The sequence below is a fragment of the Podarcis cretensis genome (genome assembly GCF_951804945.1).
Source record: "Podarcis cretensis genome assembly, chromosome: 5".
NCBI classification, from domain to species: domain Eukaryota; kingdom Metazoa; phylum Chordata; class Lepidosauria; order Squamata; family Lacertidae; genus Podarcis; species Podarcis cretensis.
In genome coordinates this window covers 29,289,866-29,314,075 of record NC_137174.1, presented here as the reverse complement: position 1 = coordinate 29,314,075, position 24,210 = coordinate 29,289,866, and the positions used below count along the sequence as shown (strand labels likewise).

The window sequence follows — 24,210 nt, the reverse complement described above, 5'->3', positions numbered from 1 at the left end:
TTAGAGAATAACTAGAAGTTACAGTGAACATGGGGGAGTAGCTGAGTTTCCCCTTCCTCTCACTACAGCTATGGAAATTAGCTACAAAAATTGACTGTGTACTGTAAAAGTAATATACATGCAGGTCCCACTTTATGAACACTTGCTCTGTGAAAATTCACTTATCCAAACCTTGTTATACGTACCATAGATTTCATGGTCAGGAACACATTAAATATTTCCCAATACGAATCAGTGGACATTGTTGAATCGTTTTGCAAACAAAAATTGTTGAGTCATTATGCAAACTCTTGCCTAAAGAACGATTCCAGGGAATGCATTTTGTTCATAAAGCAGGACCTGCATGTACTTTCATGTTCCTACCTCACACCCTTGTGGCAGCCAATAATGGGTGAAGCAGGAATCATGCAATAGGACGCCATCAAACATTAATTGTTCTCATTATTACATGTGATGATATAAAGAGGGACAGGGAAAATAGACACAGGGGCAATCCTGTTTTCGCCATCACATCATTGTTTAAAGTCTTTTGGAAAGCTTGAATTTCACCATCCTGAACACCTGGGGAAATAATAAGGTGACTGGCTTTGGCTTATGGAATAAGTGAAAATAATGAATGCTTGTAATGTTTTCTAACCACAACATATGCATTTAGGACCGTTTTATTTACCACCACATTAATGAGTTTGAGCAACTAAGAATTTAGAGTGCTGAATAAGGATTTACATTTAATTGAAGTCCGCTTTTCTTTTCCTGACAAAATGTATTTTTGCACCCTGGTTGGATGTAATTAGTTCAACAAGGCTTTAAAAGAAATTGGCTTTGTTAAAATGTTGTATTTGCCACGTCAGTTTCTATGTGGAAATCAAAGCATAGAAATCACTAGCTTTATGGAGCTAGGGAAGTAAACCAGAGAGGTTTATTTTATTTTACTGTCCTTTTTGCTGTCACTATTTCGAAATTCAGAATAATAGTGAACCCCAAGGGGAAAACGTTTAATTTCAGATAAGATATTAAACATACTTAACAATTATTTATTTTACTGTTACAAAAATGGCAGCTGCAGTAGTGGCTATAACAAATACGCCACTCTTTTTCATCTTCCCAGGTATTGTTACATTTGCTCATGGTAATCACATGAAAATATTAAGCTTTTTTATACTGGTTCAGAACACTTATCCATCTAGACCAGAGTTGTCTTTGTCAACTATTAATGCCAAGCAGAGGTAATTCCCAAGGCCAGCTACCTGAACATAAAACATAGGAAGCTGCTGTATACCAAATCAGACCATCGCTCCATCTAGCTCATTGTGTACACTGAATGGCAGTGGCTCTCAAGGGTTTCCAATGGGATGGTTCCAGCCATACCTGGAGATGCCAGGCATTGAACCTGGGACCCTCTGCATGCACACCACCGAGCTACAGCCCTTCCTTACCTGGATGCCAAACGGGCATGATTTGTTGTTGTTGTACAGCAGCTCCATAGGGCTGCATTGAAGTCAGGAAAGTGTTGCTCTCATTAGGTCTTTCTCTAAATCCCCAGCACCTGCTAATAGCTTCATAAGGGACAAAGGGCAGGCATGGATGCTGTTTCTCCTCTCACATGAAAGAGATAATGGCAGCTATGTGTAAGAAAGAGAAAAAGAGATTTACAGGGTGGGGGGTGGGGAATGGATAAATACTATCTCCCAGAGCAACAATTTGCAGATCTTCAAAGAAACCCAGTGGGGCTGCTAATTAGCAAAATAAAGACCCATAGGAGAGCATAATTATGTATCTCGCCTATCATGACTCATTTGGGTCTCAGCATCCTTCCTAATGGGAGATGCTGTGGATGGGGCCAAGGGATATTCTCCGTACTTGTAAAGCATGTCTTCCACCACAGAGGTATGAGCTCTTTCCTTTGACAGTGTGCATTAAACATTCAGAAAGACAAAATGGAGTGAATTGTGATGGATCACATTAGTGGCTGTGTTGAGGATAGGCAACATCCTATTAAAAGCTCATTCTATTTTCCTCTACTGCATACTACCAGTTCACCAAATGTTTCTTCTGAGAAATCTGCATTTTCTCCCTGAAAGTGCTTCATGTAAAAATATGTCAAGCAACAGAAGCAGTAGAGCTCTGGCTGTTCACCACTGTTTTCTTTCCTTCCCAGAGTGCTTCAGAGACTAGCTTCTTTCCCAGAGGCACTCTGGGAAGAAAAGAGAGTAGCTTTAGGAAGTGTTTTCTTTTTCTTTTTAAGAAACAAAACAATGAAGGTAAGAAGTTCTTCCCCGTTCTAAATGCCCCCCCCATAGTTTGCATAATTTTGTGCTGCCCTCACTGCCCACTTTTGTTTTGGAAGCCTGCCCCCCAAGAGGGATCCCCTCAAAAAAATCAAGACAAGTCTTACTGTGATTGGTAACGAGGTCTATCTTAATTCCTCCCCTGTAATGCTTACAGTCATATAGTTGGATGGGTTATAGTGAGTATATAAAGAGAGCCCACCTATGCTTCAACTCAGTCCAGCTGGGGACCTTCCCTCAATTTGATTGGATAAAGGTCTTTGCTCCCAAAGCCTGCAAGCTTCTTCAATCTATGCCATGCTAAACTAGCATGAACTGTAGGGGCATAGCCAAGGACAGCTGAGGGGGAGTTGCCCCCCCCAGCAAGTAAATAAATAAAAATACTTAACTGACCAATCACATCACAGGTAGCTTGGTTCTGCCCTTCCAAGATAAAGTCTGCCCCCCATCAAAAATCCTGGCTATGCTCATGAGGGATGGCACATTTTCCTGGAACCTTAAAATCAGACATGGGTGGCTTTTGCACAGTTTAGTTGCAGCTGTGCTTAATGTTCAAGATTTGGACTAAAAAATTTAAGGCAGCAGGCAAAAGCAGACCCCCAAAACAGAGGGACTTTGTCTTTTATGGTAACAAAATGATAAACAAACCTACAAACTGTGTTTTGGCTCAGCTCTGAATTTAACAAAGGGGAAATATGGCTAATGGGGTACACATATACTTGTATCCTCACATAGATAGTATTTCGTAATTCAAAAGAAAAGAAAACAGAATAGGACATAATGCTCTGTTTTGAAGCAATGACTCATTGTTAAAATGATAATGGCTGGAAGTAGCAGAGTACAATACAAGTAAACAATTTGCAGTGTCAACAGAAATGCAGTCAGTTGAAAAATTAACCTGAATACATTTCCGTAGAAATAAAGTAGGATTCCCCCTGCCCTAATCACAGCTAAATTCTTCTGAGAGAACCAGGCAGAACGTGGCAAAATATCTTCTTAAACATTGCCAAATACATGCATCAAATTTATTGCAGGAATTTTTTGAACAGGCAACTTTATTGAGATGCATAGTGGCAGCCACTCCACTGAGGATATGAAAACTGGAATTACATTATGCATCTGCATTCTATGTGGGAAAGAGCTCTGCCTCAGTGCTTGGCATTGCAGAAGGGTCCAGGTTCAATCCTCAACATCTCTAGATAGGACTTGGAGAGGGCCTGGTTTAAAATCCTGGAGAGCTGTTGTCAGTCAGAGCAAATGCTGAGCTGGATGGACCAATACTCAATGGCTATGAACACATTAGCAGCTGAAGATACAGTGAGATGATTTTCCTTGGTTCATTTCAAGTTGCCTTTGCATGCTGTACAAACCAGAGAAAGGCAGGAATGTCTTCATCTGGTGTACATTACAGGTTTGGTTTCCTTGTCACTGCAGTGCCCTGAACTCATGAAGCTGTCACCTATATATGCACTGTTACCTGCACATGGGCTATGGCTTTCTAAGAAGGACACACCTCAGCTGAACTGTGAGGTGAATGTAGCATTTACCTTGTAGCAGCAGAAAAGTAAAATAAGATGTGTGAACTAGTTCTGTATATGGATTAAATTTTAAAAAACAAAAACAAAGTGGAAGTACAGTTTTTATTCTGCAATAGCTATGGGATTCACATAACTCAGTAGGACTCTCAGCAACAAAGAAGTAAAACGTAATGGCTTATATGATTTGCAATGAAGCCTGGGTGCTGTTACTTTGCTTGCAGCTCCCAACATATTTTAAAGGTCATGATCTGGAACCATGTGCATGCAGGACCCATTTCTCATTGTCCTTCAGTTGGTCTGGAGATCTTGCATGCATCAGCTTGTGTAGTTCAGCCTATTGGGCCTAGTAGCTGTTAGTCTGGGGAGTCCCTCTGAGCTTGTGAGGCAGCTGTTATAAATTGAGAGAAGAAGGGCTGGAGAAAGGAGGATGAGGAAGGAGCCTGCAGGTCCTATCTAATGATATTAGCAGAACCAGAGAAAGAAGACACTCAAGGGCAGAGAAGAAGTGTAGCTACTGGAGACAGCGTTTGGAGTTCCTTGTTGGCTAAAATAAACAGAAGCCAAGGTCTGTGTCTGATACTGTACAGGAATGCTTTAGACAGAAACTAAGGTGGTGGTGGTTCTCCTCTTTTTCTCCTTTTTTTATCCATATGTATGTACTGCACCCCTGAGGCCGCAAACATCCAAACAATAATACCAGATATTGTCAGGAGTCATCCTGTTTCCTTTGTAAGCTGACAGAAGTCAGCGCTGAAGGTCTGCACTGCAGGCCCTACTGACTGCAGTGTAACATGAACCAATTTAACCCACCAGCTGAGTTGTGCTTAACAGGCAATATTGGTGAAAACTGGAGAAGCCCGGAGTTTGAGAGGTGCCAGTTTTTAGCAGCTAAAGTTTGATGAGGAAGCAGGAGTAGATGGATAACTTTTTGGTTGATCAAATGGTGTGCACTAGTGTGTTGCTCAGTTGGGATTTACATTGGTGTAAGGGCATTACAGTCATACCTCGAGCTGAAGTAGCTTCGGGATAAGTATTTTTGGGTTGCGCACTGCGGCGACCCGGAAGTGTGTTGCTCAGTTGGGATTTACATTGGTGTAAGGGCATTACAGTCATACCTCGAGCTGAAGTAGCTTCGGGATAAGTATTTTTGGGTTGCGCACTGCGGCGACCCGGAAGTAACGGAGCACGTTACTTCCAGGTTTCGCCACTCGTGCATGCGCAGTCAAAATGATGTCATGCGCGGAAGTGGCGAATCGCAACCCGCGCAAACGCGCGGACACGGGTTGTGTTTGCTTCTGGATGCGAACTGGGCTCCGGAACGGATCCCGTTCGCATCCAGAGGTACCACTGTATTAGTTACCATATAGTAGATAAGAACTACTGACTCCTATGGAGAAATCACCAGTGATACAAGGTGTAAGCAAGGAGCAAGTCACGTTTTGGGTTCATTTTGTACTTTTTTTTTTTAGTGTATGGTGTCTGATGGAGAATTTATGCAGTTGGAAAACCTGCTTCCCTCCCTCTCATTTGCCTTTGCACATATGGAGCACTTTGCTTTTCATAAAACAATAGAAAAGCTCCACTCCATGTTACCACATCAATCTGAATCTTAGAGCAATAACCACAATTGCAGTATTTCTTCCATCTCCAGCAGTTATTCTGCAATTGTGACTTCAGACACTGATGTTAAAATGTTGACCTTTTCTTGACACAGCAAGCCTCTGATGTCTAATATTAGCATAGTTATGTTCTTAATAAAAAATGGTACATGATGCTGTGGTAAAGGTTAGTACCCCTTTGGCTTATCAATGAGCAGCTGCTCACTGACTGTTGCTCCTTTGACAAGGTATACTCTTTTTTTAATAATAATAAAAAAGCTGAGGTTTGCTCATAACAGAGTTAAAATTATAGATGCATCAATTGTTTTGGCCTTTCCTAAATCCACTCACTGATTGACTTTCATATATTCAATGCGTTTAAATTACATACCAATCGAATCGAATCGAATCGAATATTACTATTTTTCTTGAAGGTGCTGGGGGGTGGGCAAAGGATCACAATCTCCACTTTAAGTAGAGGGGGAAAGGCCTGTAACAAATAGGACTGCAAGCTTTAATTGCCTCAATTTATAATCAGCTAGGGCTGGAATCTGAAGGATGGGGAAGGGCTGTTGCTCAGTGGTAGAGAATCTGCTTTGCATGCAGAAGTTTCCAGGTTCAACCCTCAACATCTCTAAGTGGGCCTGGAAATGTTCCCTGTCTGAAACTGTGGGCAGCTGCTGACAGTCAGTTTAGACCAGTGTTTCCCAACCTTGGGCTGCCAGCTGTTTTTGGACTACAACTCCCATCATCCCTAGCTAGCAAGACCAGTGGTCAGGGATGATGGGAATTGTAGTTCAAAAACAGCTGGAGGCCCAAGGTTGGGAAACACTGGTTTAGACAATATTGAGCTAGATGGACCATTGATCCGACTTGTTATAAGGCAGGTTTCTATGTTTCTAATGCAGCTTACCTGTGAGTAAGCCACATTAAATTCAATGGAACTTACTCCTGAGTGGGCATGGCTAGTATACAGCTTTATTTTAACTGGTCACTAATTTTATTTGTTATATAATTAGGATGTGAAAAGGAATATAATCATAGCTTTCTTGATTAGCCATGAATGAGCTGAAAGTTACGGTTTTGCCTGACAAACCTGAATAGGTGATTAGGAAGTTAAGAAAAATACAGTGTTTCTTGATGGCTGCAGCTTTTGGTATATAATAACACCAGAATTTTACAGCAGAATAATAGAGTTCAAAATTTAAATTCATACATGCTGAATTCAGACTTAACAGCAAACCATGGTGTTTGTAACAAACCACTGTTGGTCATCAAAGCAGGATTTTATATCAGGACATGGTTTTAATAAACCACAGTTAGCTGTATTTTAACAATTTAGGAAATTGCAATTTGTTACAAACTGGAAATGGAAACTTAAGATTTCCTCTCCTTAGGCATAAAAGAATGGGGGAAGGAGAGCAGATGAGCTTAAGGGTCGCGAAAGAGCTTTGTTGTTATGCCTGAATTTGGGCACGGTGACCAGAGAGGGGTGTTTTTGTGTGTGTTTTTACTCAAATTAGCTAAAACCAAGGTATTTGCTCTCTTTGGGAACCTGTTGCATGATTAATGGTTGTGCTTCCTGCTTTAAGCGTTTGCTGACTTTCACTATACTCTGTGTTAGTATTTGTAAATAAAAATATATTACTGTATGTCTCTAGATGTGTCTCTAGTACATTTAGTACTTGAGACACACCTAGTATACTCAGGGCTTTTTTTTTTGAGATGGAACTCGCCAGAACTCAGTTCCGGCACCTCTCAGGTGGGTGCCATTGCCATTGTAAGAGAACAAGGGAGACGTTCACGATGAGTTCCAGCACCTCTTTTTCTAGAAAAATAGCACTGAGTACACTTGGGGAAATTTAACTTTGTTACTCTGCCCCTACATTTCTTATGCAGATATAACAATATGAAAATGACCGTGATGTCTGCTGGAAGCCGCCCAGAGTATATGGGGAAACCCAGCCAGATGGGTGGGGTATTATTATTATTATTATTATTATTATTATTATTTATTATTATTAAGCAGTAGCTTTTGCATGTTGGATCTTTGGTTGTCAGAACTGCTTTGGATAACATTACAAGTGGAACCTTCCATGCGCATTCACATCTTATTTAGTCTTTTTACTTAACTTTCTGTCTAACTTTTTCATACAGTTGTATAGTGAACTGTTAAATAATCCATCCCAGAGGTGCTTCAGTTCAGAGTAGAGTTAATTAGCTATTATTTAGAAATGCATTTCCAAAGTGCTAAATCTTGTAAGTCCTCTTAATCACTGCTTGATGAATGCATTAATGACCCTCTGCTCAACCATATTCTGGCACGTCTTTCACCTCTGCTATACAAGCAGCATCCTCTTTTGCCCTTGAACTTGAGCATGTGCATAAGTGCAGCCATAGAGACATATAGGCATAGGCAGGTGCTCTTCCCTCATCCTGCTGATCCTGTTCTCAAAATATGCTTTGGTATGAAAAGCACAGTTTATTCTGGTTCATTTGCTTAGTTAGCTGGTGCTATTTTAATTTAGCCCTGAACTGCCTTAGTTGCAAGGGAACAGCCATCCATTGTTTAGATGGATTTAAAATTGCCCACAACTAAAGATGCTCAATCACAGAAGCCACACAGATGCATGGTTGAATAATTTTGTCTCACATATTCCAATTTGGCTTCCTCCATGTCTTAATTAGCATGCTGGGTAATCCTTCTCTGGTTCTGCCTTTTGATACCATTTAAATAATAATAATGGATGCAACTACCCTCAGATAATTAGTTTGCTCTGCTGTTGTGTATATTTATGAGTACTTCACTCAGTATTATCCAAACAGGGATGCCAGGCACCAGGCAGGTGAACTGATCACTCTGGTATATTTGAAGGGAATGCCAGGTTTGGCTCTCAAAAGGAAATCTCCATTATTTCAATTGGTGTTGGCTCTGGACAAGGAGAAGCAACCCCCAGCGCAGTTTCTAGGGTACTGGCTCTTCACTTGTAAAAGTATTCTATGCATTGCTTAAAGACAGAATTAAGTTTAAAGAGAAGTATTGCTCCAATAGGCATGTAGTTCTGTATCTTAAAGGTATGTGAACACAGCAGTAATAAGGTACACCTTCTGAATCACACCATTGCTCTTTGCATATGTTTATGTGAATGTACATCAGGTCTTGTTTGGTACTAGGTTTGAATATTAAGAGCTGGGTAGTTATTGTAGTTTTGCAAGCATCTAGTAAATTTTGTTGGTAGCATTAATATATAGTTTGCATACTTGTAATGAATTGATCACTTGTGGCATCTTAATTTTGATTGCAGCTGAGATACAAAAGGGAAACAATTGCGTGTTGGGCCTTATGCCCATTGCAGCAGTTCTCAGTGAAAAAATGGGGCAACCAAATACCTGGGAGTAAATAAAACAATAGCAGCAACAAAAAACAAAGCCACCCTTACCTGCTTTACTTAATCCTGCCACTGGGTGTCACTGCTTTTCTTTAAAAATTTAGTTTACCAAATATTTTCAATCTGTGTCAAAAGTACCACTCTGCTTCTGGAGCCCCATTTGCAGTCTGAGAAAGCAGGCTACTATTTTTGGCTATGTTTTCAAGAGATGAGGGAGATAAGAAATGCTAAAAAATTTCAGCCCCTGGAAAGGGCTTACCTTAATGAGTGGTGGTGGCAGAAACATTTTGTGTGTCCGTGTGTGCATTCTCTTTCTGTTAACTTACAGTGGTAAGCATTGGTAGAACTCAAATCCGTGGTCCTGCAGGCTGCTCCCCCCCCAATTCCACAGGAAGATATTTGCATCACACTGTGGCATAAGTTACCTTTACAGTGGAGGCTGCCATATTTCTCCCATACAGTGGTGGATGGTGTCCACTGGGTTTGGGAAGCTTGCTAGGGAGCCATGGGGATGTGGCCAATAGTCACATGGGTGTGGCCAATTGTGATTTTCTCCCTATCCTCCCTGTTTGCAAAGATGCTGTGGACACATAAGTACAGTGGTACCTCAGGTTAAGTACTTAATTCGTTCTGGAGGTCCGTACTTAACCTGAAACTGTTCTTAACTTGAAGTACCACTTTAGCTAATGGGGCCTCCTGCTGCTGTCACACCGCTGGAGCCCGATTTCTGTTCTCATCCTGAAGCAAAGTTCTTAACCTGAAGCACTATTTCTGGGTTAGTGGAGTCTTTAACCTGAAGCGTATGTAACCTGAAGCGTATGTAACCTGAGGTACCACTGTACTGCAGTTATACAAATACTCAGCACATAACTAAACTGAAAAATGCCTTACAGGGTCCCCTGTTGTTCTTTGTTGGAAGGAAAGTTGTGTGGCCTCCACCTGTTCTGATATCCTTCTCCTTTGCAATGGACCAATGGACACTTCATACAACATTGCAGCTGTATACATTAGGGTTGCCATATTTCAAAAAGTAAAAACCAGGACACCAAAATTGTTGAGCTTCTTTTAGAAAAAGCCAAAAGTTGTTGAGCTTACACTCCTAAGTGTTTTTACAAAAACACTCCTAGGCCTGGCTGCCTAGGTATGCTCTTCAAGGAAACAGCTCAGAGCATGCTCAGAACATATGCTTCCAGTTTAATTGACTCCCCACCCCCACCCCAGCTTTTTTTAGAATCAAAGTTAAGCAGAGCATGTGTATACAGTGGTACCTCTGGATACGAACGGGATCTGTTCCAGAGCCCCGTTCGCACCCAGAGCAGAACGCAACCTGCGTCTGCGCGTGTGTGGGTCACGATTCACCACTTCTGCGCATGATGTCATTTTCACCATCTGCGCATGCGCGAGCGGCGAAACCTGGAAGTAACGTGTTCCATTACTTCTGAGTCACCGCGGAGCGCAACCCGAAAATGCTCAACCTGAAGCAACTTCAACCCGAGGTATGACTGTATATGCATGTGTGCGTAACACAGAGGTTCCTGTAACGTGACACAGTTTCATTAGTACCGAACTTCTATGAGAAATGCTTTTGAGAATAGAATATCAATCTCAAGAACTGAAGTAATTTATTTAGCAACAGCCCACTTGTAGCATCCACTTCAGTTTATCCCTAGAAAGGTGAAGGCTCAGATTATAGAGAACTGGGAATCCCACCAGTGCTCTGCAGCAGGTATGCTGGCACTTTATACTGATATGAGCTAATGCGCCATCATACTTCAGTGACCACCAGCTTTTGTATATGAGCCGCTTAAATGTTTTAGAAGCTTGGAATCCAAAACATGGGGTAGGGTGGGGTGGCTGGAAGACAAGTCAAAAGTGCATCCTATTGATTTAAGTGGATGCGGGTGGCGCTGTGGGTAAAACCTCAGTGCCTAGGACTTGCCGATCGCATGGTCGGTGGTTCGAATCCCCGCGGCGGGGTGAACTCCCGTCTTTCGGTCCCAGCTCCTGCCCACCTAGCAGTTCGAAAGCACCCCTAAGTGCAAGTAGATAAATAGGTACCGCTTTATAGCGGGAAGGTAAACGGCGTTTCTGTGTGCTGCGCTGGTGCAGGCTCGCCAGAGTAGCTTTGTCACGCTGGCCACGTGACCCGGAAGTGTCTTCGGACGGCGCCAGCTCACGGCCTCTAGAGCAAGATGAGCACGCAACCCTAGAGTCGGTCATGACTGGCCTGTACGGGCAGGGGTACCTTTACCTTTACCTTTATTGATTTAAGTGAGTAAGATTTGCAGTTGCTCCAGAACATGTGTCATCTTCACATGCAGAAGCATTGCAGTGCCTTCCCTGTGCTATAATCCCACACTGTTCCTGCGACAGGAACATTGCCTTCTCTCTCTGCTAAACAACATGTGTGTCAGTAGTATCCCCACCCTGCCTGATGAAACTGTATAGACTCACATGTTGGGAAAGCCGCTCTCACACCACTGTAGGCACATGTGAATTGGCTAAGTGAGAGTCTGGGAAGGAGCCCAGGAGACCCTTGATCGAGACACAACAGGTGATAATGGAGAGCTGGAGCTTACTCTAAACCTAGTGAATTAAAATCACATCACTAGGGCTAAGACTAACTCTGTAAATACTCAATTGCCAACCTTTCCATGTTCTCAGAAAATGTGCTGAAACTCTCCTCATTCTAAGCTAGAGTAGCATACTCATTATCAATAGCAGGAGAGTTCTGAAGTACCTTATCTGTAGGGGACTGAATAAAGCTAACCCTACAGGACCAGGGATGTAAGCATCACCAGGACATTGATTAATGGGCTGGTAGACATAAACGGGTTATGGAGAAGAGATGACCTGGATCCCTCAGAGAGTTTAGGGTTACCAAAAACACATTGTTTTCTGGTATTCAAAACAAAAAACAAAACAGTTCATGTCCTGATATTGTTAGTCCCAAAATCAACTCTTCATATTGGAATGTCATCCTTAGTACAGAAAATTAAAATAGATATTTTAGATGGTCCTGAAATAATGGTTTTTCATGAATAATTGGATTTCTGCATAAGGCCTGCTTCGTAGGAAAATGGAATGAAGCATGATCCAGCAGTAAAATCCTACGCCCCCCAAAAAAAGAATGAAGATATGAATTCACTTTTTCATTATTTTACTCTGTCATATGCAGAGACAGCATCTTCCCATTATGCTAAGAAAAGGTTTTTCTGAATTTACCAACAAGATCTTTAAAAATGAAATGAAACATGAAATAAACATTTGTTCTGTTGTTGCTGTTGACTCCTGGGGCACAACATATTAAAGCTGGTTTTAGCATATTAATTAATTAATTTTATTGAATATATATACTGCCTTATGCCCAGAGATCTCAGGGCGGTTCACAGAACAAAATTAAAATATAAAACCACAATATATATAATCAAAATAAAAACAACAACCCAATAACACCCCCCAAAAAACGAACCACATTTTAAAAGGCATAGGATGTTCCCATTAATTCCTTTTCTGTCCCTAACGAACTGTTACAGCTATGCTTTAACTCAAATTTTACATTATTATTTTGCCACCCAGAATACTCTTTACTCCAGAATCAGCATTCAAAATGACCTTAACAGATTGGAGAACTGGGCGCCAGCTAACAAAATGAATTTCAATAGGGACAAATGTAAGGTTCTGCACTTAGGCAGGAAGAACTAGATGCACAAATATAGGATGGGGGACACCTGGTTTACTAGCAGTATATGTGAAAAGGATCTAGGGGTCTTGGTGAACCACAAGCTTAACATAAGTCAACAGTGTGATGCAGCAGCAAAAAAAGCTAATGCTATTCTAGGCTGCATCAACACAAGTATAGTGTCCAGATCAAGGGAAGTAAATAGCACCACTCTATTCTGCATTAGTCAGACCACACTTGGAAGTATTTTGTCCAGTTCTGGGCACCACAATTTAAGAAGGATGTTGACAAGCTGGAACGTGTGTAGACGAGGGCAACCAAGATGACCAAGGGTCTGGAAACTAAGTCTTATGAGGAGCTCTTGAAGGAGCTGGGTATGTTTAGCCTGGAAAAGAGGAGACTGAGAGGAGATATGATAGCCATCTTCAAATATCTAAAGGACTGTCACATGGAGGAGGAGACATGCTTATTTTCTCTGGAGGGTAGGACTTGAACCAATGTCTTCAAGCTGCAAGAAAGGAGATTCCGACTAAACATTCGGAAAACTTTCTGACAGTAAGAGCTGTTCAGCAGTGGAACAGACACTCATGAGAGGTGGTGGATTCTCTTTCCTTGGAGGCTTTTAAGCAGAGGTTGGGTGGCCATCTGCCATGGATGCTTTAATTGAGTTTCCTGCACTGCAGGGGGTTGGACTAGATGACCCTTGGGGTCCCTTCCAACTCTAAGAGTCTATGATCCTATGATTCTATGATTTTCTGAAGTGAAGAGTGGGTGGTTGAGGCAGAGAAGTAGTTCTGCCTTTACCAATGGTCACACATCTTGCTTTAGGGTTTCTAAAGTGTGGAGTTGGCTTTTTTTAAGGCAGCACATGTATGTGCTTGGGGAAGAATTAGGTGCCTGAGATTCCACAACAGAATTTTTGGTTCAGATAGTAGGAGGCCTATTGACCTCCTACTTCCCTGTCAAAAGTGGTGGCTGTGTGGGCTGTGCCCCTTGATTCCATATTGATTGACAGTGTTATGTAGGCGTTCCTTCTTCCTCTGAATTCTGTAACCCATAGACCTGAAAACAGATGTGTGCTCTGCAACCTCCTTTCTCCTAGGATTTGCTTTCCTCTGTCCAGTAAAGCTTAACTGCCTTAAGAACATAAGGAGACCTCTGGATCAGATCAAAGCCTATCTAGTCAAGCATCCTTTTCTCACTCTGCCAGGCAGATGCCTATGGAAGACTTCTTCTGGTATTTGATCTCAACAATTGATTCCCTTGTTGATGTTTGTGGTGGAAGTATCACTGCAAAAGAAGTTATTTTCTCCTTTTAGAAAAGGGCATGTTTCTCCAACATCTTTTCATGTGCAAATTTTGCCACCTAAGAGCCTTTTCATTTGGCCATGATCACATAAGAGCAAAAACTTTCATAGTGACATTATACCTCAAAAAAGATGGCATGGCATCTGTTCAGGGGAGAGCCAGAATATTTCGTTGTTTTTTGTTAAGAGATTTGGGTAGAGTTTTGTGATGCAAAGGAGTAAAGGAGTAAATGGTTGCTGTAAACCCAGTAGCAGTGTACAAGGAGGTTATGACTACAGACACAGCTTTTTTCATCTCTGCGTGACAAGCTGCCACCTGCTTCTGCATAGCATTAAAGGCAGAGGAATAAGCTCTCTTTTTTGCATCTTGGGAAGACGCTGTGTGGAAACCACTGCCCAACTGTTTGTTTGTTGCACAAAATAATGAATAAAGCATGGTTTGATTCTCTTGAGACAGAGAAGGTTCAACCATTTACAATCAATTTCCATCTCCTGGAACTAATGTTATTTAACTCAGTTTTGACCCCCCCCCCATTTTTTCAAAAAAGATTGTAGACTAGAGTGGTTGGAACGGGCCTGCATAAGTTGCAACATCAGCCAGACACTTCTTTCTTAGACTATAGTAATAATTACATGTTCACCTCTGTTTTATCACTGAAGTTATGCACAAATAAATATTGCCTGCTAGATATCCTTCAGCTGAAAATGCAGTTTCTTAAGGCCTGGGCTATATTTTTCATCAATAGTTCAACTGCTGGGCATTTGAAAAGACACCACTGTTCTTAATGGTTTCCTTTTCTACATTCCCAACCCCTACTTACTGGGCTATAAAATGCTATAGCACATTATTCTGACCAGAGCATTTTTGTATAGGGGTACTTAAGCTTTCTTCAATGTAGTGTTAGCTTCAGGTATGGTCAGAGACAAAGAAACATGTCTAATGTAAAGTCGCTCTACCAATATTTGCAATCCATTTGTTACCATATTTGAGTCAGACACATTTTTTAAAATAAAATATTCTCATATTGCCACGTCAAAACTGTCCCTGGTTAACACAATGAAATATATGTTCATTGCAAATTTCATACTAAGAATTAAAGACTAGGAAAACATTTTCTGTGTGATAATTTTGGGTGGTATTAATTTTTCTCATTTTGTATATGTACGAATGGCACTTCCCACCAATCTAGAGAGAGTGCCTTGACATTTTGCATATTGCAGTTATAGAAAGTCAATATTTTCAGAACAGATATTATCTGATACAATGTTGGTGCTCTTTTGGCACTAGATATATTCACTTTTATGGTAATATTATATCTCAAGAAGAACATTGACTCAGAAAATCACATCTCCTGAGTAAAGTGCGTCATATTTAATCAAGCTGAAATCACTGACTCCTGGCTTTCAACAAATGTATGATACTAGTTCACATGAGTAAAATTATGAAGCAGCCTTTCACTTTCTTTCTGCTTATATTTCTGTAAAACAAAAACAACTTTATACCCTGAAAATCACCTTAAGTGCATTGGTGGTGATTAGATTCTGCAGTTCTTACCTCTGGAAATAGTTCACAGTGATTTTCTTTCACTATCTCCCCATCCCCCCAAAAGCAAAAATACCCCAGAACATGGATGCTCTTTTTCTAGATTGCTGCAGTGCAACCGCTTTGTAGATACATTCTCTCCCAAGTGGCCAGAGATGGGCAGTGTACAAAGCCAAATCAAGTTATGCAACAGAAGTGGTGAAATTATCTGCCACCTTTTATAAACATGCTCTAGTTTGTTTCTGAAGATGGAGGGGAAAGGTCTGTTTTTCATAAAGGAGTAATATGTGGTTGCTAATTATAAAATATTTAGAGGAATTTTTCATTTGGTTATATATTGCCATGGCATTTGAGGTGGGTCTTATGGATTACAAGTATCCACCATGACAACCTCCAATCTATTCTGAACATTGCATCCATATTAAAATAAACAAACAAGTGTGTCTCTAAAATGCCATTCAGCAAGGTTATACAAAAGAATCAATTGATTCCCAACTCCAACCCCCATTGATCCATGGACTTTTCCTAAAAGAGAATATTTCTGGTGTGCTTTTCCTTAGACTGGGCAAGTATCCAGTTTTCACTGCAAGCTTTTTCTAGTTGCTGTGCTGTATTTAAAATGTAGCTCTGCCAGCTTTCTAAATACCCAAAGTGGCAAATTGCATACTGAACACCACCAAGCACAACGTAGCATTTTTTCAAGATAGAAAAATGACAGATTTAATGCCTCCATTGTCAATCACGTTAATGCCTCTAACACTGTTGCAGAATGAATTTCCAATGAGCACCCAAGCAAATGTGTGCAGGAAGTGGTTTTGCCTTTGTAACTGTACATTTCAGCTCCTCTAATTGCATCAATAAGGAATTTGGTCTCCTCATTTAATGAATGCCTTTTGACTACTTTCTGAAAGGCAACTGACTGTGAGAAGGGAGAAACACTAGCATCTTTTATATGAAACCACATAAACAGGTTTCAATTAGTAGTTATCAACTCTACAAACTATTGTGTTAGAGCACAGTGCAGTGAATCCCATTCTGTTCTACTACCCATCTTTTATTCCTCATGAAAGCTTTTATTCCTCCTCTGAACTTCAAATGATTCCCCTGCCCCTGCCCCCACCCTCAGTAGTTCAGGATGTTGCTTTAAACCCACTTGCTTCTGATAATGCCTTGCATTCAACAGAAATCAAGCATTCGGCCGCAGTTGTTCCTGCACCATCTATAAGCCAAAGCATGTCCTAAAATGTGTATGAGCCTACAACACTTGGCTGCCATGCATCCTTGAATCATGAAGTGAATTTCAGCATTTATTAAAATGCTTGCACTGTTCTTTTTTTAGCATTATTTGTCCATATAAAATCAGCACATATGCAAACAACTCTGCATTTAAAAAACAACGCAGCAACACTGCAGATGTGATTTATGAGCTATGAAATAAGCTTTCCATTGAAATAATAATGATGATGGAATAAAAACCAACAAAGCACCTGTACCAACAGGTACTGTGTCGAACCTGAACTCAAACTTCTGATTTGCATTCTCTTCACTTTCAGTGGATTTATGGAGGAAAGTTTAAAATGATAAAAGGAAAGGAAAAGGCCAACATATGATGAGCATGTGTCAAGATGTGATATAGAAGTGGTTGTGGCAGAAAAGAGAAATGTAACCTTCATCTTATTCACTGAGTTTCAACAAACCCACCTTTTTAAAAAGCTTATTTTATTTGAATCACAATGGTTCATACCTCACATTCCCTGGAGCCTGCTTTGCTATATGTGCAGGGTCCCGTCCCGTTCAGCAGCATCTCACTGGTCTCGGTGTTAGTTGGCTTATAATCGACATAAAATTCCTGTGTGGTTGGAGTCATCTGCTTCAGCGACTGCCGTTTCTTCTTCCTGTGCCTTCGCATGAGAGAGCGCTGCTGCAGCTGCTTCATGCTGGCAGGGTACCGCTTCCACGACACATAGATTACCAGCAGGATCACAAGCACAGACAAGAAAAGGGCCACACTCCCTGCTATGATTTTGTGGAAAGAGATGTGTTCTGTGTCGTGCTCAGGCTCTGAGCTGGCTTCTGTGGACCCGACAGTGGGGGGCAGAGGGGGCTTGCTGTCATGCTTAGGCCTGATGACTTTGGGTTTAAAGGTTGGCTTTGGGAAAGCCTGTGGCAATTCAAACCTCTCTGTAGTACTTTTGCCACATATGCTGTAATTTTTCACTGCATCAATAACGTTCACCCCCTGCAGCTCTTTGGGGCTGGCACAGATAATTGTATTTTCCCTCAGCCCTTTAAAACTTTTTAGCCAGTTTACCAGGGAGCAAATGTTCCTGCTGCATTCCCATATATTCCCAGCAAGGCTGATGTCATTGAGAGATATCCAAGAATCCAAAATCTCTTGACCAATAAACGTGAGCTTGTTGGAATCCAGGTTGAGACGCTGTAAATTGGGCACACACTGGAAAACACTAGGTCCACTGAAAGCTTCTATTTCATTGCCAGATAAATCAAGCCTTTGTAATGAGCTCCAGGTCCAGGACATCGTTTGTCCTATAACACTGATTTTATTCCACTGTAAATAAAGGTTCTGGAGGCTGACTAGCCTTGGAAAAAGAGCCAAGTTAAGCTTAGAAAATTGATTGTGCTCCAGGTGAAGCTCTTTCAGCCTGATCATGCCTGCAAAGACATTCCTTGCTAAGCTTCGGATTCTGTTGTAGCCCAGGTCTAAGAGTTCGAGGTTCCTACAGTCCTGGAAAATTCGGACAGGGATTGTTCTCAGGGAATTGGACCGCAAATGTAAACTCAGCAGCTTCCTTAAGCCCCTGAATTGTTCAGCTCCCAGAGACTGCAGCTGATTATATGACAGATCCAAGTTCCGGAGATTTGTTACTGGTCTGAAGGTGTTATTAAGAAAATAGGCAATTCTGTTGGAACTTAAAATCAACTCTTTTAGCCTGCGTATTCCATTGAAAGCATTTTCATCAATATTGCTGATGTGGTTATGGTCTAGATAGAGCCAGGTGAGTTGATTAAGACCTTTAAACTGATTGTATTTTAGTTTCTGGAGGCTGTTGTATCGGAGGGACAAACCTAAACAACCAGCTGATATACTTGAGGGTATCTCCTGTAATTTCTGGGACTCGCAATATACCATTTTGCCTTCGCACCTACAGCCCTTTGGGCATCCTCGTTCAGCAGAAGAAAGCATTGTCAGTAATACAGTAGGGGCTATTACCAGGGCTACAGCTGATCCGCTCAGTAGCCTAAATACATTGAAACCTGGAAATAAAAATAACTTAGAAAAGTTATCCCCCCAAATAAACAATCCAGATCTATTTCAATCATGCTCAGAATTGCTACTTAAATGCATAAGAAACCCCCAGCAGCATAAGTACTTTGTAGCTTGCCCCCACTTTATTTTAATAAAGGAAAATGTAATAAAGAAAAAAAAAAATCATGCACATAAGCTAGCCACAGTCAAATACAATCTCTTGGAAATTTAACTCTGGTCACATCTTGCAGGGAGGCAAACCTATAGAGCAATTAAAACAGAATCAGTGCAGGCACTGCTGTAGGCTAACTATAAATAAAAAAAATGGAAAACCTACCCATCCTTTGTGTTTTCAAAGGTCGTCGTTAGGTCTTTTGCTTTTGCTTAGGGTGCCACAAGCATGACAGCCCCTGTCAGCTGCTCTGTGGTGAGTCAGGGTTTGCTGACACCCAGGAAGAAAAATTGGACCCCTTGGGAGATGGACCGATTTTGGAACATTATTCTTTGCCAGCCATGCAGAACATCCCAAGAATAAATAAATCCCAACACAGCATTTGCAGCAGAATGTCAAGTTCTTCCTAGGTAATAGGATCTTCATGGATGGTGCGTTTTTGCATCTTTACATTTAGAAACGAGCTGCTTTAAAATCTCCCCGTGCAAAGCATGATAGATTCCTCCAAGTGATGCTCAGCTGTCTGAATTCACCCGTCTGTATTCCATTGGGCAGCAGTTCTCATAGTTAGCACTCCCGATCCAGCTAAGGAAACTGCGTTGGAGCACAGAAGCCAGGATGACCCTGTTCAATGAACAAGCACTGTTCACTTCTGCGTACTGTCATTCTGAAAGCTCCTCCGACTGTTGCTTTGGTTTCAGTGAATGCAGTCTTATGTAAAGCTGCCCCCAGTGGCGAAGAATATTATGGGCATGTGCAGAAATATCTTCCTCCTCCCTCCCCCCCCCCCTTAAATCTTGCAAATGAGTAAGCCCTGTGCTGGGAAATGAGTGATTGTTCTGGGTGACTAAATAGGAACAGACTGGTCAGCCTCAGTATACACTAGTGAAATAGTTGGAAATTTCCCTGGGCTTTTAGCTTTTCATTGTCATCTTTTTCTTTTGGGTAATTTAACTAAGCCTTTTAAGCCCAGCATCTACTGCTGGGACTTCCACCTAGCATAAAGCTTGGATGTAACATTTCTTTTCATTTAGGCAAGAAAACAGCACACACACAAGCCCATACTCACAGAAACCTGCGTATATACACAATGGGTGTAATTGAACACCACAGGCATTACATTATCATGTAAAACACACTAATCCTCGCTATTACCACTGGTATACAGATGGTAAGTACTATGAGTAATCAGGCAGGAAAACTTAACAGGTCTAATACCAGTGCAGTTAACTTTTTTTGGTGGGTGTATGAGGAGGCATGTCTGTATACTGACTGGCATACTACAATGCATATTCCCTGATCCCCCACATCTATGGAAGGCACATAACCCCCATTTGAGACTCTGAGATCTACCCCTGAAACCCCACACTGTCTGAAGATGGCAAGTGGACCCGAGATATAGTTGGCCCAATGGCAGGGTGGCTTAGACACATCCCTTTCAGTGGGCACTTTGTGATGCTGCCTTTTAAGGTGGGCTTGATTGTCATGTCAACTTTTTAATGTTGTTTCCAATTAATTTTTCCTTTTCCATGTTTGCTATGCTTTTAAAAATGTACATTTTTTGTTACGTTGTTGTTTGCTGCCTCTATCATTTTCATGGAAAGGTGGGTATAAATTGTTATAAATAAATAAGGATAGTTAATAATAGTATATACACTCTGCAGTTAGTGAAGTAATGCTGTGCACGTTCTTCATAGCCTTCCCATCTCCCTAGATTTCGCCAGCTTAGAAGTAGGAGACACTGAAGTGTGGGTTTGCAAGAGTTGAGATCCTCTTTGAACATCCTGCCCTCTAATTTGGGTGAGAAAGAGGGGTCCCCCGCAACCCCCAAATGTCTGTCTTGTGTCCATAGATCAAGTGGGACACCTCAGAGGAAATTGCCAACTGTACAGCAAAATGGAAGCACATTGATTCTATGCAGTTTAAGACTCCTCTGCATTTGCATCTGTGTTGCCTTCTTTGCTGTTTCCCACATAGCAAACATGCAAGTTTCCTTTCAGTGCTTCAGCTATCAAGTGATGGACATCCATGTATTGAATGTTCTTCCTTGTAGACAGTCAGTGGTGTTCTTTATTCGGCAGTCTACCATTTATCTTGATGTTTCCCACATGGTACAGAGAAGCTAGAGGGGGAAAGTATGGTGACAGATTCTGAATATGAATTATTTTACCAGTATTGTAATTCCTGTTTCCTGTTTGAGAAGCCATGCACAGTTTTTCAATTACCCTGTATTCTTCCTTCCTTCCTTCCAGGACCTAACTACACATGACATGAATGGTGTGATTAGCAGTCATGTCAAGGTTTTTCAAAAATTAAATATCAGGGGTGGGTGGCAGTGTTGTGCTCAGGAACATAGTGTTCAGTAAGGGAAGGCTAGATCTTCAATGTATTCCGGCTTATTCGGCGTATTTAAGATACAGCATTTCAACAAGTATATAGGATTTCTATGGAAGGTGAAAATGGAGCTTTGATACCCCCAAATTCATTCTCTCTCTCCCTCTCCCTCTCCCTCTCCCTCTCCCTCTCCCTCTCCCTCTCCCTCTCTCTCTCTCTCTCTCTTTCTTTCTTTCTTTCTTTCTTTCTTTCTTTCTTTCTCTCCCCCCCCCTCTCCCTCTCTCAACATACAGCACAATGATTGGGTCACTTTGCTCCACAACTTGCTCTTGTTGCTTCAAATCCTTAAGAATTTGAAGCTTAAAACATTCATTGAAAGCAAAAGAACCAAAAGCCTTGAAAGCACAGCACTCAAAACAGACTTGACCTGGAAGTCGGCCCAGGCAATTTTGGTTCGTAAGTTTTGAGTACACATACAAGTACCTTTGCGTACTTCTATTACATAATCCAATTCTCTATATATACCTAGTCAGCCTTCTGCTCCTTTTTTTGCTGCCTTCCGCTCTAAATATACGATTAAGAAAAGATTGCACCTGGTCCACAGAAGTGTAAAGGCAGGGACCTTTCAGTTTTGCATATAAAGCTCTTTATAAAGTTCTGTGTGCATTGATGTCGTGGCGGAGCATGCTCTCATAGCACCTGGGGTTGTGGTGGACAGTGAGACTCCACTCAGAATACTGTGTAAAGTTTTGATCACCTCACCTCAAAGAAGGTGTTGTGTTTTAATGATGTAACCCACCCAGGGTCCTTACGGTGAAGGCTGGATTAACAACAACAACAACAACAACAGTCTTGTAAAGCTGGAAAAGGTTTGGAAAAGGTCAATGAAAATCATCAAGAGGATGTAGCAACTCCACTATGAGGAAAAGCTACATTTTATTTTTTACTTTAGAGAAAAGCTGAGTAAGAGAGAACATGATAGAGGTTTATAAAATTATGCAATGAGTGAAGGAAGGATAATCTTTTTGCTCCCTCTTTCATCGTACTCATGGACATCCAATAAACTGAATGCTGGAAGATTCAGGACAGATAAAAGAAAGTTCATTCTCACGTGACACATTGCATTCGCTCCCTGAGGATATAGTGATGATCCCCAACTTGGATGACTTTAAATCAGGTTTGTACAAATTCATGAAGAATAAGGCGATCAGTGACTGCTAAACATGTTGGCTATATTCTCCCTCCACTTTTGGGGGTAGTATGCATTTAAATACAATTTGCTTGGAATGGCTGGTGGGGAGGGTGCTGTTGTGCAGAGGTTAGGTTTGTGATAACTCCACTATCAGTAATCACTTGTGTTTCACAAATTTTGTATTTTGAGGGAAGTCATAATGATTTTAACTGGGACACACACACACACACACACACACACACACACACACACTATTATCCACATAACTAGGAAGTCACACAGATAAACTGGAAAAGTAGATGTACATATTTTATGATTACAAACTTAGTACAAATTTGCACTTCATCTTTCGGCTTTGAGGTGAATGTGAAGTTTTCTTAAACAGAGCATCTGAGGAAGGCTAATGAAATTTTCAGTGTGAATGCCATTTTATGTTGGCTAATCTCTTTCAAGTAGATGATAAACCCCACCAAGTTTTTGTTTTTTTAAATTATACCTGTACTGGATAGGCAATTCATTCAGATAAGAAGTTGGCAAGTGCCTTTCGTATTTTCATTCCTGCCCTTCCATAGTTCTTTGACCTAGATGGTCCAGTATTTTATTTCATCTGTCTTTTAACAAGACCCTTTGATTTCTACATGTTTGTATTTTTGCTTGGGGAATTCTTACCTTGTAATTTCATCCCAACCTTTTGAAATTTGTTTTCACTGCTATTGCAAGGCAATGTTGTGTTTTTCATACAGTTAAGGGACATCTGAATTCCCAGGTCAAGCCCTGGCTTATGTCACAATTCATGGAGTAGCTTGTGCTAAGAATTCACATAAGGATTCACCTCAAGAACCGTTAACAAGAATCTGGGATGTCAGTGACAGAATTCAGAATGCAAACCCCCCCAAGCAATGCACGCATAAATACATGTATATGTGCATACAGAATGCTAAACAAATCAACTTCAAGCCCAAGGATTATGAAGCTGGCTTGTTTAAATAACCAGAATTTGTTTTAAATCACAATCTCTGGTTTGTATGATGTTCACTTGAACCCCTTCCTGTTTGTGCACATACAGCGAAACTGCCTTGGTTCCCACTATCAGGGCTTATCCACACTTCCTCATGTCCCACTGCTCTTTAGTGCTTTCTAGGCAAAGGACAAGTGGAAATGTGGATGAACCCTCACTCATAGAATTTGAACTTGAAAACATCTAGAGGCTTTATTCAAGAAATCAGTACATGGTCAAGGCATAATTACAGGACACAGGGCACATAAATTGAGTTCTCACATGACCATGCAAAAGCTAAGGTCTCCTAACACCTGGTGTGTCCCTCCTGCTCTTCTTTTTTACAGCAGGTGAAGGCTGTCACTCACGTGAACCACACCCACGTTATATAAACAAACGTCTGCCTGTAAGTGCTCTGCCAGAATGGCTTGGTCTGTGTGTGCTGGCACATTTGACACCATGTCTTTGGAAACAGAAACTTGTCTAGCTCCTCTGTTCCAATCTTGGTCTCGGGCTCAGCCAGCCCTTCTGATTGATCAGCTCCTTGGCAGGGTCTATACTGGCTTCAGCTCTTCCTCTGCCTTGGGAGCATTTGTCAGGGGTGGCAGCAATGACTTCTCAGGGCTGTGAAGATTTAGGTCTGGGCTTGAGTAACTCCATTCTAGGCAGCTAGGAAACACTATGTGTGTGTTTGAAGAGTATGCGTGTGAGGTTGAGCAATCAAAAGATACCAAATTTAGTACAAACTTTTCTTGTTTAGCATATTTAGAATTTTCCATTAGCTGCTGCTAAGAAAAGCCTGTTATTTTAATCTGTAAGCTAATGGAAGGGTTCTGCATCAAAAATGTGTACGATCAGCATTTCATGCTGTGCTTAATGGAAAAAACATGGAACTGAGCATG

At 41.2% G+C, this 24,210-nt stretch overlaps 2 protein-coding genes across 10 annotated transcripts in view; one reads left to right on the top strand and one right to left on the bottom strand.

Moving 5' to 3' along the window:
- The window catches only part of LRRTM3 (leucine rich repeat transmembrane neuronal 3), a 101,361-nt gene extending 81,872 nt beyond the window's left edge, over nucleotides 1–19,489 (bottom strand). The window contains exons 1-2 of the mRNA XM_079975691.1: nucleotides 18,951–19,489; nucleotides 17,090–18,621 (exon numbers count right to left, since the gene is read on the bottom strand). Of these exons, the coding sequence (XP_079831817.1) occupies nucleotides 17,090–18,621; nucleotides 18,951–18,954 (1,536 nt within the window). The 5' untranslated portion in view covers nucleotides 18,955–19,489. The remainder of the gene's footprint in view (nucleotides 1–17,089; nucleotides 18,622–18,950) is intronic.
- The window catches only part of CTNNA3 (catenin alpha 3), a 566,819-nt gene that overhangs the window by 227,594 nt on the left and 315,015 nt on the right, over nucleotides 1–24,210 (top strand). The gene's annotated exons all lie outside the window — the stretch shown is intronic.